This window comes from Salvelinus alpinus, chromosome 5, assembly GCF_045679555.1.
Source record: "Salvelinus alpinus chromosome 5, SLU_Salpinus.1, whole genome shotgun sequence".
NCBI classification, from domain to species: domain Eukaryota; kingdom Metazoa; phylum Chordata; class Actinopteri; order Salmoniformes; family Salmonidae; genus Salvelinus; species Salvelinus alpinus.
The window spans coordinates 78,331,160-78,347,578 of record NC_092090.1 but is presented as its reverse complement, the minus strand read 5'-3'; the positions used below and the strand labels follow the sequence as shown (position 1 = coordinate 78,347,578).

The 16,419-nt window shown below is 42.3% G+C and overlaps 1 protein-coding gene across 1 annotated transcript in view; it reads left to right on the top strand.

Moving 5' to 3' along the window:
* Positions 1 to 1,165: 1,165 nt before the first annotated feature.
* The window catches only part of LOC139576867 (transmembrane protein 132D-like), a 53,292-nt gene continuing 38,038 nt past the window's right edge, over positions 1,166 to 16,419 (top strand). The window contains exons 1-2 of the mRNA XM_071403413.1: positions 1,166 to 2,092; positions 10,584 to 11,469. Of these exons, the coding sequence (XP_071259514.1) occupies positions 2,020 to 2,092; positions 10,584 to 11,469 (959 nt within the window). The 5' untranslated portion in view covers positions 1,166 to 2,019. The remainder of the gene's footprint in view (positions 2,093 to 10,583; positions 11,470 to 16,419) is intronic.

The following is a 16,419-nucleotide window of genomic DNA, read 5'->3' as shown; positions in this document are numbered from 1 at the left end:
GTGTGTGTGACCAATACAATTTGATTTGATTTTTGTCAGTGTGTGTGTATTTGTTAGTGGTTGTCTGTTTTCAGAAGCTGAGAGTTTGTGAAAGTTGTGCGTAGTTAGCTTGTACTCCATGGTGCAGCTTTAGGTAAATAGAGGATCTAAATGACCCTACGGCACCACAGCACTACAGCAGCAGAGCCCAGGTACTGTACCATCATACCACCACCACACAGTTTATCACAGAGCTGCAGCGAGGGGAGAGGTGTAGCTCAATGTAGCTTGTGGCATCTTCCCCCTGACTCTCTATCCGTGAAGTCTAGTACACAATTAATTAAGCGTGACCATAGAGAGTCTGTTAGCTATTGCCATAGTGGAGCACCTCAACCCCAACCCAATTCCTGAATAAATATGAAATGTGTGTGTGTGTTCCCTGGCATCTGCTTTGGATGCTTGACTTGAACAAGCCCCTCACTGCTCACAGGGTGCTCCAATACAGGGGAGTACAGCTGCAAGCGACAGCAGTTACAGCAGTGTTGAAAACATCAGTACCTCTTGCTGCAAGAGCTTGCCAGAGTAGGGAAGATTAATCATAACATGAGAGGTACGGAGTGCTTTTGAAGCTTTGTTCACTTTGTTACATATCCTAATCCAATATCTGCACACCCCGAGCACAATGTTTGTTGGGTTAACCCACAGTCTAAAACTGTTGCCAAAGCTTTAGGAGAATATCAACATTACTGTGGTTGACACAAATATTTAACTTCCATGCAGTATGCCATAGACCTGTCTTACTCTTGACAACTTTGTCAAAATCTAGAGTTCTCTGTATTCTAATGAAATGACAACCCTTTAGACAATGAGCTCCAAACACTGATAATTGCTGATGTAACTGACTGCAAGGAATATAGGCATGTAAAATACTCCAAATCCACCAACATACAGTGGACTACTCTTATAATTCCTCATCTATAGCCAACAGGGGGCACTAGAATTCCACCACTATAGCATTAACAGTAGGCGTTCACAACAGCATGGTTTAGCCTCATTTACCTCATGCATTTACAGATGAGCCAATCAGAGATGGAGAGCATCATGTCCACCATGTCCATCACATTCGTATTGCCCCACTTATAAAAGTTTAGGAAAGTTATGGCAATATGTCATGATATATCCCACCCAGATTCAAAACTGGACAGGAAGGAAAATCTCCCCCTAAAATAATTGAACAAATAATTGGAGAAAAGTAAAATTTTTAAAGAGCACCCTCTACTCTAAAACCTACAATGGGATATTGTCAAAACCCCAAATAAGTAATTTATGTTCTGGTCTAACAGGCTATAGTCGACTGGTCAGTGTAATTAGCAGCATGTACAGTAGTCAGGCTATTTGTGTACATCATCCGTAGTCCATCTATCTCCTCATCATGGATGTGGAATCCCAAATTATCATGGTTTTGTTTTTAATTTACAGATGCTGTTAAATCCTGTCGCCACCGCATAGGACGTGCTCTGACCGGATGACATGATGCCTTTAGTGCCCCAAGGATTGTGCACAAGGCAGTCGATGATCTGTGAATCTCACTGTACATTGCAGCGGCGTCCCGACGATGGTCAAAGTTGGGTAGACGTCTGAGTCTGGGAGCGGATGCAAAGACTTCAAAATGAATCAGATGGAGTTTCTCTATCAAATAATCGCATTCAATACGGCGGCATAAGGGATAAAGTTCAAAAGAAAAACAAAGAAGAAACTACGTTGATCGCAATCTGATCAAGGACTTGGACAGGACGTCTCCAAACTCGTTACGCAGAACTTTTCCAAATTTGAGACCGTATCTGATAGCTCAATGCATAGTTTATGTGACACACGGAGTGCACACGACAAGGCTGTATTCTTCTTACAGGTGTGATTTTGTAGGCTACCCTAGGCAAGTTCACTTCCTGGGTAGAAATGAATGAAGTATACCATTATTCACTTTGTTGAAACTCCGAGCCTGGGAATTTACATGTAATAAAGTGACAGTTGGATGCCAAAATGAGTGTTTACTCTCATATCTGGAGGATTTTACAGATATTCCTAGCGACGATTGTCACAATTGTCACGCAAGGTATGTACCATACAAAAAGGGTTTACAATCAGCCTGAGTGACTATCTGCATATTCTATTCTATTTGTATGTTTTTGTTTGGTACATATTTAATTGCAGACTCTTTATGATGTTGAAATAGTATAAATGATTATTTAGGTTTATTTGTATTCCATTAGATAATGTGTAACAAACGAGTATATTATATGATCAAGGAGCTGATATGAGATAGACAGTATACCCGTGTGGTTAAAAATGTATTTAACTTTTATAGTTTCCTCTGAAATGTTATGCCGTACTTTTATGAATACAATACGCACACTGCCATCAGTCAATTGGCTTTGCAACATAGTTACAGACTGCAATTTCACCATGATAACTGGTCATTGTGGTCAACTGCCCTTATATGACACAAAAAGTCCCATTTGTCCAGTGAATAAGACAATGGCTTGAAATGAGTGTGCCTAGTCCAGTTTAGGTGCCACTCAGTTTTGTGAGAATACTGGTATACAGGTACAGTAGGCCAAGTAGATCCACCTTAGTCTAATTACTCCAAAGTGCATGTTAAGACTAATCGATCTTATTAAGTCTTGATTATTACTTAGAGTTTATGTTATTGAGGGTTAGTGCGGATGTAACTTGCATTTAGATTAGCAAACCTTATAAGGATGAGAATGTTTTTGATTATGTACTGTGTACCAGTACTTTATGGGACATTTGGCACTGTCATTAGGTTATGAAATGGACACACATTTCAAAATGTAAAAAAAAAAATCCTTAGTTTAGTCTCAGTGTGCAGCAGAGCTGAAAAGGAGTTTCAGTGCATATTAGCAGAAGTCCAGAACACATTATTGTACTCATTCACATCACCTCAGTAATGAAATGGACAGGACCCTGTGAACTTTGATTAAAAACCCAGCAAATATTCCACATCACAAAGGCATTTGCTGAAAAGCTTTTAACTGCCTTAAAGACAGCTATTTCCAGACGATGTGGCCTTCCTGAATTATAATAAACAGACTGGATAAAGAGGACAAAAAGGGAGAAATCCTGATAAAACCAGCTTTAAGAGTCTCATTGGATATAGCAATCCCTACCAATCCCCACACAGGCCTAAGCATCTCCCTCCCTTCCTCTCCCTTTCTGTACACATATGATCAGTGCTCTATCACGTTTCTATCTTTATGTAGCGGTTGCAGGGACATAGGGTCTTTTCAACAAGTAAACCATTGCTATTAGGAGAGCTTTCTCCCTAAAATACTTAGGTCATGCCTGACTTTTCCTCTGGGGAGAGGACACAGGCAATATGGAAGTAAACAACGTCTTTACCTAAAATTACAGACTCTATTCAACACTTCAAGTGGAATAAGTGAGACATCTGTGTCATGTCTCTGTCATGCCATTTGAAGTCGGATCACGTACAGGCTGTTCTTCACAAGTATAAACATTCATTATAGCACATTAGAATGCATGGAGTTAAACTGTTACTTTTCTTTCAAAACACCATGCAGCATAGGCCAGGTTTGTTTGGTTTGTGGTCCTCTTAAATCTGTGGGTTCCATCAAGACAAACTCAAGTTGAATAGCTTGTCTGAGCGTGATAGATAATTCTGTATTAAAAGAGACATTGACATGTATACTTGTTGGTCTCAATATAATGCTGCTGAAAATAGCATAGAATGACAGCATGGGTAATCTTTTGTTTCCTAGTAACAACAAATAGCCTACTGTAATTGCACAGTAGCCTACAGTAAGTACAGAGCTTATACTCTTAAGTGAGCAATCCTGTGCTGTCCAGACATTGGTCAGCTGGCAGCTTTACCACTACTGGGAACAATGCCAAGCAGACCTACATACACGTATAACCATGCCATTAATTAGCTTTTGCCTCAGTCTCCTCACTTTTCTAGCGGCCTTAATTGTTTGACTGTGTCCAGTGATCCTAATGGTACTGTAACCCTGTTGTTACCCCCAACTTTAGAACATCGGGCCTAATGTAGTCCTGTCCTTCTCCCTGTTCCTTGTGTTCTAATGCCTTGATTATTTTCTGTATCTAACAGGCCAACAAGTAGTGACTTATTCTGAGAAAAGGTACCTGAAGATTATGTTTAAAGGTCGCCTCAGTCTTGTTTAATCAGATCTGAAAATCTCTCTCCCTCTCCCTCGTTTCATTTCTAATATACTATATATAAATTGCTTAATGCAATTGCAGTTTCATATTCTCAAGAAATATAGCCTATCCTATTGTACAAATGTAACCTATACACAGATGTTTTCATTTGGAATCAACTGTAGAATTTGTAACATAGATTTGATTAACAGCATATTATGTTGTGCTCAGCATATGGATTCGGTTGTGCATTGGATGTCTCATAGTAGCGTGGGGAATGCAAAATGGGTCAACTTTGAGCAATCTTTATCTCCTAAATGTTTTGGCATTCAGGTCCAAAAAGTAACTTTCTGATCACTTCTACCATGGGCAAACATATGGTAGAGGGTTTCGTTCAAATAAAAAAGGGGTGTAGTCAAAAAGGGATTGAAATGATTTAGAATGATCCAAGAGGGAAAACAACAATGTCAATGGAGACAAGTGAATTTCTGCAGACCAGAATAGATATTGTTCTTCTGGACAGGAAAATAGAAAAGTCAAAGATGTCAGTCTCCAAGTTGGGGGATTGGAGCAGCTATGTACTGAAACAGCTGGTGGAGGAATTTGGCTCCTTCTTTATCAGCTGGATGCAAATCGTTTATCATGGCGAGAGAGGAAATACAGTACATACGCACGACATATACTGTAGCTTCACAGTGGAGAATCACAGTGGAGAATCAGTGATTATTGTCTCAGCAAATGCTACTGTTAACATACAGTATATACTCACTAGTGCATTATTTGCATTGAGCACAATTAGATTTCAGAGCTAACTCAAGTGTTCTTAAATACATTGGGGAGCACAGATGACCAGTCAAACCCAGCTTGAGAAAGATATAATAGCATGTGATATGTGTTGCCACAGTTGCAGCACATCACCCTCCTGCAGAGATGCCAAAGCAGAAAAGGCCCAGTGAGTGTTTATTCACAGTGGTGGGAAATACTGCCAGCTCTGGTATTAAACAGCACATCTGTCAATGGCCACTGGTGGAGCTAAGGGGGAGGCAGCCCCTGCCCCAGCCCAGGAAGATGATTGAGATACTGTACATGTCTGTGTGAGAAAAACAACAACATCCATTTGTGTTTCTCTTTGGGGGTCACTCCGTAGACTTGTCTCCGTTGTGACACACAAACTGTTTCCCTGACTACGTAAAGCTCTCCAACCACTGCACAGGTGTCTGCTTGGTGATAAAAGCAGGTCGAAGGAGGGATGATGTAGAGACCTGTCACACGCCACAGACCGTGAGGGACAAGACTTAGTTTGACTTAGTTTACAAAAAGCTCCAAGCCCTCCTCCTCCTCAGGAAAAATAACCATCAACAATCCAGTGACAGACATGTCATTCTCTCTGGCATCTTTTGTCATAATTTGACAAATGGAACAGAAAGGTGTGTCACTACACATGCAGATAACATTATAGGAAATTAATATTATGGACATTTTGGGGGGGAATCTCTCTAAACTCTGTGGTAAGGACACATATTTTTTTTTTTTTCACCTTTATTTAACCAGGTAGGCTAGTTGAGAACAAGTTCTCATTTGCAACTGCGACCTGGCCAAGATAAAGCACAGCAATTCGACACATACAACAACACAGAGTTACACATGGAATAAACAAAACATACAGTCAATAAAACAGTAGAAAAATAAGTCTATATACAATGTGAGCAAATGAGGTGAGATAAGGGAGGTAAAGGCAAAAAAAAGGCCATGGTGGCGAGGTAAATACAATATAGCAAGTTATACACTGGAATGGTAGATTTGCAGTGGAAGAATGTGCAAAGTAGAAATAGAAATAATGGGGTGCAAAGGAGCAAAATAAATAAATAAATACAGTAGGGGAAGAGGTAGTTGTTTGGGCTAAACTATAGATAGGCTATGTACAGGTAATATACAGTAATCTGTGAGCTGCTCTGACAGCTGGTGCTTAAAGCTAGTGAGGGAGATAAGTGTTTCCAGCTTCAGAGATTTTTGCAGTTCGTTCCAATCATTGGCAGCAGAGAACTGGAAGGAAAGACAACCAAAGGAGGAATTGGCTTTGGGGATGACCAGTGAGATATACCTGCTGGAGCGCGTGCTACGAGTGGGTGCTGCTATGGTGACCAGTGAGCTGAGATAAGGCGGGGCTTTACCTAGCAGAGACTTGTAGATAACCTGTAGCCAGTGGGTTTGGCGACGAGTATGAAGCGAGGGCCAACCAACGAGAGCGTACAGGTCGCAATGGTGGGTAGTGTATGGGGCTTTGGTGACAAAACGGATGGCACTGTGATAGACTGCATCCAGTTTGTTGAGTAGAGTGTTGGAGGCTATTTTATAGATGACATCACCGAAGTCGAGGATCGGTAGGATGGTCAGTTTTACGTTTGGCAGCATGAGTGAAGGATGCTTTGTTGCGATATAGGAAGCCGATTCTAGATTTCATTTTGGATTGGAGATGCTTAATGTGAGTCTGGAAGAAGAGTTTACAGTCTATCCAGACACCTAGGTATTTGTAGTTGTCCACGTATTCTAAGTCAGAGCCGTCCAGAGTAGTGATGCTGGACGGGCGAGCAGGTACGGGCAGTGATCGGTTGAATAGCATGCATTTAGTTTTACTTGCATTTAAGAGCAGTTGGAGGCCACGGAATGAGAGTTGTATTGCATTGAAGATCGTCTGGAGGTTAGTTAACACAGTGTCCAAAGAGGGGCCAGAAGTATACAGAATGGTGTCGTCTGCGTAGAGGTGTATCAGAGAATCACCAGCAGCAAGAGCAACATCATTGATGTATACAGAGAAGAGAGTCGGCCCGAGGATTGTACCCTGTGGCACCCCCATAGAGACTGCCAGAGGTCCGGACAACGGGCCCTCCGATTTGACACACTGAACTCTATCAGAGAAGTAGTTGGTGAACCAGGCGATGCAATCATTTGAGAAACCAAGGCTGTTGAGTCTGCCAATAAGAATGTGGTGATTGACAGAGTCGAAAGCCTTGGCCAGGTCGATGAATAGGGCTGCGCAGTAATGTCTCTTATCGATGGTGGTTATGATGTCATTTAGGACCTTGAGCGTGGCTGAGGTGCACCCATGACCAACTCTGAAACCAGATTGCATAGCGGAGAAGGTACGGTGGAATTCGAAATGGTCGGTAATCTGTTTGTTAACTTGGCTTTCGAAGACCTTATAAAGACAGGGTGGGATAGATATAGGTCTGTAGCAGTTTGGGTCTAGAGTGTCGCCCCCTTTGAAGAGGGGAATGACCGCAGCAGCTTTCCAATCTTTGGGAATCTCAGACAATACGAAGGAGAGGTTGAACAGGTTAGTAATAGGGGTTGCAACAATTTCGGCAGATAATTTTTGAAAGAGAGGGTCCAGATTGCCTAGCCCGGCTGATTTGTAGGGGTCCAGATTTTGCAGCTCTTTCAGAACATCAGCTATCTGGATTTGGGTGAAGGAGAAATGGTGGGGGCTTTTGGCGGGTTGCTGTGGAGGGTGCCGGGCAGTTTCCCGGGGTAGGGGTAGCTAGGTGGAAAGCATGGCCAGCCGTAGAGAAATGCTTATTGAAATTCTCAATTATAGTGGATTTATCGGTGGTGACAGTGTTTCCTAGCCTCAGAGCAGTGGGCAGCTGGGAGGAGGTGCTCTTATTCTCCATGGACTTTACAGTGTCCCAGAACTTTTCTGAGTTAGTACTACAGGATGCAAATTTATGTTTGAAAAAGCTAGCCTTAGCTTTCCTAACTGCCTGTGTATATTTGTTCCTAACTTCCCTGAAAAGTTGCATATCACGGGGGCTATTCGATGCTAATGCAGAACGCCACAGGATGTTTTTGTGCTGGTCAAGGGCAGACAGGTCTGGAGTGAACCAAGGACTATATCTATCCTAGTTCTACATTTTTTGAATGGGGCATGCTTATTTAAGATGGTGAGGAAGGCACTTTTAAAGAATAGCCAGGCATCATCTACTGACGGGATGAGGTCAATGTCATTCCAGGATACCCCGGCCAGGTCGATTAGAAAGGCCTGCTCGCAGAAGTGTTTTAGGGAGCGTTTGACAGTGATGAGTGGTGGTCGTTTGGTCGCAGACCCATTACGGATGCAGGCAATGAGGCAGTGATCGCTGAGATCTTGATTGAAAACAGCAGAGGTGTATTTGGAGGGCGAGTTAGTTAGGATGACATCTATGAGGGTGCCCGTGTTTACGGATTTGGAGTTGTACCTGGTAGGTTCATTGATAATTTGTGTGAGATTGAGGGCATCAAGCTTAGATTGTAGGATGGCCGGGGTGTTAAGCATGTCCCAGTTTAGGTCACCTAGTAGCACGAGCTCAGAAGATAGATGGGGGGAAATCAATTCACATATGGTATAGAGGGCACAGCTGGGAGCTTGTTTCTGGAAAGGTGAATTTTTAGAAGTAGAAGCTCGAATTGTTTGGGTACAGACTTGGATAGTAATACAGAACTCTGCAGGCTATCTTTGCAGTAGATTGCAACACCGCCCCCGTTGGCAGTTCTATCTTGGCGGAAAATGTTATAGTTAGCGATGGAGATCTCAGGGTTTTTGGTGGTTTTCCTAAGCCAGGATTCAGACACGGCTAAGACATCCGGGTTGGCAGAGTGTGCTAAAGCAGTGAGTTAAACAAACTTAGGGAGTAGGCTTGTTTATGACAGTTATAAGATCAACAGTAGTTGTAAAGAGGGACATTATTGATTATAGCTACAAACAGTTGACTCATCACTGGCACATAAGATGCATGCATTGTGTATTAGTTCATAATTCATGAATTAATAAAATTACGTTATATTACAAGGCTCAGATGCTCTGTCCTCTGGGCAGAATAGAATGTGGCAATTTGTCATGAACAAGCACCTGATTTTATTTTGTGTCATTATACTGCAAAATCAAGCTATAGGTCTACACTTAAGAGGAGAATAGACTGTTTCATACTTTTTTTAACAGACAGTTTATTAGCAAAGCCAGAGTGCTGTTGAGTGCCATTGAGTATGAGATCATCTCAGTTAATGAGCACATACCAGGCTGCTTCTCTCTCTCTCTCCCACCAAGTAGGCCAATTAGCCTCCCATTGACAGTGCAGCCTCAGGTCAGCAGCCATAATGTGTAATCTATCAAAATGGGGGCAAATGAGAGTGGATGCTGGCCTGTGGACCTGCGCCTCAGTTCACTTCCAGAGAGACAGTTGTGTCATACCCCTCATGCTTTTATGCCGGATCAGAGGGCTCTAATGCTGTTGTCCCCCTCGACACCCTCACCCTACTCCAAACACACACACCATGAACATGCTGCCCTGTGTAGGACCAGATCAGCCTCCACCTAGGTAGGTCAAGTTGTTTTAAGGCATACAAGTCAATATAGCTGGAATTACATCATTTACAGGGAGTAATCCCATTTAATTAATCTCTGATACAGTAAAACCTGCCAATAAATAATATGTGCTTTCATGCATGTCATCGGATCATGCAGATATTATTGCTTGCTACTTTGCCATTTGGTTTTACATAAAAGTTTTGATCTGAAAGAAGAGGGAGGATGAAAGTCAAGTCACTTCTGCAAAGCACAACAGAAAACACACCTCTTTTAACAGGGAAATCATAATGAGTAATAGAACACACCTGAGTGTCATAATTGTCTCTAGGACAGTCTCTGCCTCCCTCTGGTGACAGGTGGAACCATGACACCAAGTGTTCATGACAGGTAGTCCGTCCCGCACTTTGGTCATTTTCACTAGAAATCACTCTCATTTGGGAATGGGATTGACTTGATTTGGATGATGGATGATATCAAGGGAATGTAGTCTGTTCTGCTGCTGTCCCACCAGTGCTCCTTTGCCACTGCATCACACACAGTAATACTCTTAGCTGCTCCTGGTATGATTTCTAATATAAAGACCCTCTTGTATACTATGGGAATTTGAAGATTAAGTAAATGGTCACTTTAATGATGATGTCCCATCTAGTTGATCAGCTTGCCTCAAGTCTAGTTCCTGGAAATCTCTGGATGGTTTCTTTTTGGCAATTCCCATTAAACTAATAATTTATTGGGATATCTTTGTACTCAGGTAATTATTATGATTTTGTACTTAATGATTGAGGCCAGCTATTATTCCTGTCCACTTGATATAACCATGAAACAATGGATCCTGTTATAAAACTCCTGACCCCGATTGTGGTAGGTAGCCCAGAGTTGAGAGAAACTGACCAGTAGCCGGAAGGCTTGTTAATGCCGGGCCGTAGGCTATTAACAGAGGTTAAGGGTCTCTAGTGACTCACTAGTCCATCCAAAATGATGAACATGAATTTCCTCTACATGTCATCAAAACAACACTGTCTGTTAACCTAAGGGTAATGTTTTGTCTTTTGCTTTCCCACAGAGATGGACAGCCGGGAGATGTCAGACAACACTAAGAGCTCTCTGCCATTCCCTGTGTTCCTTCCAGTGAACTACCAGGTGAAAGACGTAGATTACTTATTTTTGAAGGAGGCCGGTCAGGACATCATGAGGAACTCCAGCATGCAGACACAGACACAGCCATTTGTCATCCTGAGAGCCAGCCGGCCTCCTGCTGTCAATGCCAGCTATGGGCCCCTGTCCACAGAGCAGCCTGTCCCTCTAGACCTGGTCCAGTCTGTGCAGCTGTTCCGGGCCCCGGGGGTATTCACCTACAACTGGAAGGTCCAGTCCTTTGTGCTGACCCCTCGGGTCTACTCCTCCATGCCCAAGGTGCGGGTGTTGTTCTATGTGGCTGGGAGGGACTGGGACAGGGGAACAGATGGGCTAAAGGATGAGTTGCCCTGTGTTACGGTGTTTGCCTTCTGGCAGACTCAGGAGGTGAGGGGCTCCTGTGCCCTTGGAGGTCTGAGGGGCACATGCATGGCTGAGCTGGAGCCTGTAGCCAGCTGGTTCAGTCCCGCAGCAGAGAGCTCTAGCCCGGGGAGGTTGGACCCAACAGAGGTAAACACAGTAGAGCTGTACTACCATGCCCGGCCCAGTGCATATGGGGAGTGCAGGGAGGGCGATTGGGATCGCTGGGGCAGCTCAGAGCAGCAGCAGGCTGAGTACATCCCTGTGACTCCCATGCAGAGGATTAGCAGTGTGCGCCTCCTTCAGGTGCCCAAGGGAGCTCCATCTCTGTCTCAACTCAAGCTGGGAAAGGCTGTTGTCATCCAGACTTCCTCCAAACCCCTGAAGAAGACAGATATCGCCACTTTCTACATCCTCACGGCCAGCTCCTCCTCCCTGGAGAACTTCACTATGCGGTGAGTTTCAGATGTCATGTTTGATGTTTTCACTCATACTAACCTTGTCTTTTTATTACGTCGTCAATTATTATAAAACAATTAGTTATCTTGAATATTCAGAATTCCAAATGCAAATGCAACTATTTACCCATTAAATAAAGGAAAAACTATAGTGAGGTGCTTATCAGACCAATAATTGTCCTGCAGCGCACTGTGGTTATAATTGGTTAATAACAGTTAACCCTATTTGCTGAAGTACTGCCAATGTATTGCACAGTAGCCTTACTTATCTAGTCGATTTGGCCACACGTACCCAAACCCTGTCCGTTAGAAATATCCAATGGGATTTGAAGTGGATTAAAGTATTTCTCTGAAAATATGATAGATTTTTGCGTTCTTACAGGGAATTGAGGCAGATTATTGAAGTTAAATTGAAAAATAGTGGAGAGTAATGATATTCAGAGCTACAGTGGCAAGAAAAAGTATGTAAACCCTTTGGAATTACCTGGATTTCTGCATAAATTGGTCATCAAATTTGATCTGATCTTCATCTAAGTCACAACAACAGACAAACATAGTGTGCTTAAACTAAAAACACAGAAATTATTGTATTTTTCTTGTCTATATTGAATACATCATTTAAACATTCACAGTGTAGGTTGGTAAAGTATGTGAACCCCTAGGCTAAGAACTTCTCAAAAAGCTAATTGGAGTCAGGGGTCAGCTAACCTGGAGTCCAATCAATGAGGCGAGATTGGAGATGTTGGTTAGAGCTGCCTTGCCCTATAAAAAACACTCACAAAATTTGAGTTTGTTATTCACAAGAACCATTGCCTGATGTGAACCATTTCTAAAAGCCTTGATGTTCAACAGTCCACAGTAAGACAAATTGTTTATGAATGGAGAAAGTTCAGCACTGTTGCTACTCTCCCTGGGAGTGGCTGTTCAGCTAAAGACTTACAGAAATCTCTGGAACATGCTAACATCTCATGAAAACGTATAATTGTTTTTGTGTTATTAGTTTAAGCAGACTGTGTTTGTCTATTGTTGTGACCTAGATGAAGATCAGATCAAGTTTTATGACCAATTTATGCAGAAATCCAGGTATTTCCAAAGGGTTCACATACTTTTTCTTGCCACTGTATTTCAACTTCCCATGCAGTCATCAAGAGTCTCTGTGTCACTGTGATGGAGATAAAGTGTGCTCAGATGTAGCTTTCTAGTGGCTCATTATCTGACTGATGTAAAAGGATTGCGTACAGTGTGCTGTGCGTCTTATTATAATGACTGCATATGTGTATAGTGGGGATTACAGGCAAAGCCCAATTTCATCATTTCAAGGCAGTGCTCGTTCATTATGTTAAATGTCCTGGTTGTACTCGAGGACAGAGCACTTGCACACTACAGAGCTTCAACATCATAGTGTGACAGCCACGCATGTAGGGTTTATATCCATAATGCTGAGAATTTTTGTCTGACTAATATTTTTCTCCGCTCATACAGGAGCAATACAGGCCTAGTGCACTAATTTGGTGGGAAAAAATATTTGATTTAGATTTCTCAGGGGGTGCTGCAGCACCCTCAGCACCCCTACTTCCCGTGGCTATATGTTCACACAGCTGCCTGACCCTTTTGATTCTTTACACTAGGCATTGAAACTTATGGTTTCAAGGACTCTCAGGGCCGAGGTAATAAGGATGGAGTTGGCCTCTCTTTAGTTCCCTCGTTTATCATCTTTAGATTGAGGTGTTTCTGACAGCATTTTCATAGACTTGTCTATAATGTGTGCAATATAAATTATCTCCACACAGCCTTCAATATCGCCACATCATCCTTATTCACAGCCAAACCCCTGCCTAGACCAATGTATTTTCACTGATGAACACATACAGTTGAAGTCAGAAGTTTACATACACCTTAGCCAAATGCATTTTAACTCAGTATTTCACAATTCCTGACATTTAATCCTAGTAAAAATTCCCCTTCTTAGGTCAGTTAGGATCACCACTTTATTTTAAGAATGTGAAATGTCAGAATAATAGTAGAGAGAATAATTTATTTCAGCTTTTATTTCTTTCATCACATTCCCAGTGGGTCAGAAGTTTACCTACACTCAATTAGTATTTAGTATCATTGCCTTTAAATTGTTTAATGTGGGTCAAATGTTTCAGGTAGCCTTCCACAAGCTTCCCACAATAAGTTGGATGAATTTTGGCCCATTCCTCCTGACAGAGGTGGTGTAACTGAGTCAGGTTTGTAGGCTTCCTTGCTCGCACACGCTTTTTCAGTTCTGCCCACAAATGTTCTATAGGATTGAGATCAGGGCTTTGTGATGGCCACTCCAATACCTTGACTTTGTTTTCCTTAAGCCATTTTGCCACAAATTTGGAAGTATGCTTGGGGTCATTGTCCATTTGGAAGACCCATTTGCGACCAAGCTTCCTGACTGATGTCTTAAGATGTTGCTTCAATATATCCACATCATTTTCCTACCTCATGATGCCATCTATTTTGTGAAGTGCACCAGTCCCTCCTGCAGCAAAGCACCCCCACAACATGATGCTGCCACCCCCGTGCTTCACGGTTGGGATGAGGTTCTTCGGCTTGCAAGCCTCCCCCTTTTTACCCCCAAACATAACGATGGTCATTATGGCCAAACAGTTCTATTTTTGTTTCATCAGACCAGAGGACATTTCTCCAAAAAGTACGATCTTTGTCCCCATGTGCAGTTGTAAACCGTAGTCTGGCTTTTTTATGGCGGTTTTGGAGCAGTGGCTTCTTCCTTGTTGATCGGCCTTTCAGGTTATGTCGATATAGGACTCGTTTTACTGTGGATATAGATACTTTTGTACCTGTTTCCTCCAGCATCTTCACAAGGTCCTTTGCTGGTGTTCTGGGATTGATTTGCACTTTTCGCGCCAAAGTACGTTCATCTCTAGGAGACAGAATGCGTCTTCTTCCTGAGCGGTATGACGGCTGCGTGGTCCCATGGTGTTTATACTTGCGTACTATTGTTTGTACAGATGAACGTGGTACCTTCAGGCGTTTGGAAATTGCTCTCAAGGATGAACCAGACTTGTGGAGGTCTACAATTTTTTTCTGAGGTCTTGGCTGATTTCTTTTGGTTTTCCCATGATTTAAAGCAAAGAGGCACTGAGTTTGAAGGTAGGTATTGAAATACATCCACAGGTCCACCTCCAATTGACTCAAATGATGTCAATTAGCCTATCAGAAGCTTCTAAAGCGATGACATCATTTTCTGGAATTTTCAAAGCTGTTTAAAGGCACAGTCAACTTAGTGTATGTAAACTTCTGACCCACTGGAATTGTGATGCAGTGAATTATAAGTGAAATAATCTGTCTGTAAATAATTGTTGGAAAAATGACTAGTGCACAAAGAAGATGTCCTAACCGACTTGCCAAAACTATAGTTTTTTAATTAACAAGAAATGTGTGGAGTGGTTGAAAAACAAGTTTTAATGACTCCAATCTAAGTGTATGTAAACTTCCGACTTCAACTGTAGCTATCTTCATCAAGGGTTGCTGTCAACACAGGTGGAGATTTACGCTGTCTTGGTTAGAGATAGTACTTTTTCTCCTGCTACTGTATTTCCTCCACACTACTGTATGTGGTAAATTATGGCCATGTCAGGGGTTCCAAAACTCTATTTACTCAATATGTCACAATTATTTATTTGTGTTGCATGTATTCTGGAGTTTATTTGATGGTATCAGGAGTAGTGATGCACCGATATGACATTTTTGGGCGATACCGATATCTGATATTTTCCTTGCCCCCCAAAAAACGATACCAATAACCAATATTACATTTTTTGCATCCTTTAAGCATTCTAGTACAGTTAAATAGTTAACACACACACATGGACACAGAGGTCTAAGGCACTGCATCTCAGTGCAAGAGGCATCACTACAGTCCCTGGTTCGAATCCAGGCTGTATCACATCCGGCCGTGATTGGGAGTCCCATAGTGTGGCGCACAATTGGCCCAGCGTTGTCCGGGTTTGGCCGGGGTAGGCCGCCATTGTAAATAAGAATTTGTTCTTAACTGACTTGCCTAGTTAAATTGACAGTGTGAAATCACCTCCCCAGTCAGCCTATTGTGTGTATTGATGTTCATATTGCACTGTACAGCTTTACTTAATGATTGGGGATCAATGAAATGGGGTATCAGTCTACTCAAAACCCAATATAGGCGGGCTGAACAACAGATTTTTACCTTGTCAGCTCGGGGATTCAATCCAGCAACCTTTCGGTTACTGGCCCAATGCTCTAATCACTAGGCTACCTGCCGCCACAAAGATAAGCGATAAGAGCTACAACATTAATATTTGCGTAAACTCTTCACAGTTATGTTCTGTGGATGTCACCGGGTAGACTGATACCCCATTTCATTGCTTCACATTCCAACCTTGTTTAACATTATCTAGTCTAAATATGGCATGATTCCACCAATTGTAACCTTCTGCATCACTTTCAAAGAGGTACTTTTATTTTGAAGGCAAACCGCAAAGTCCACTATTGTGCCTAATCCTTACTGTGGCTAGCTTCACAGCTGGCTAGCTATTTATTTCCATGAACTAAAGTTCAACTTCAATAGGCGAACAACAAGTGGCTACCTAGCTAATACTTACTCACAAGGATTCCTAAATCATTGCTAAGAATAATGAAAATGACTGCAGTTTCTACTGGTCATTGTCTTCAGGCTGGTTGTATTGGTGCTAGCTAGGTACCAAGCTAAAGCTAGCTACCCCAGAAGTTGCTGTTGAACAAATAATGCTTTATTACCAACACGGTATTGTAAACACATCGTTCGTGGCCGGTATTTGCTTGTTTGTAGACTTTTTTGTACAGCTTTGACAGTGCTACTGATAGTAGTGGTGGTGCTTGGCTTGCACGTGCAAATTCAGAACACACAACATTCTATAATAGAACTGTGTTATTTGACGT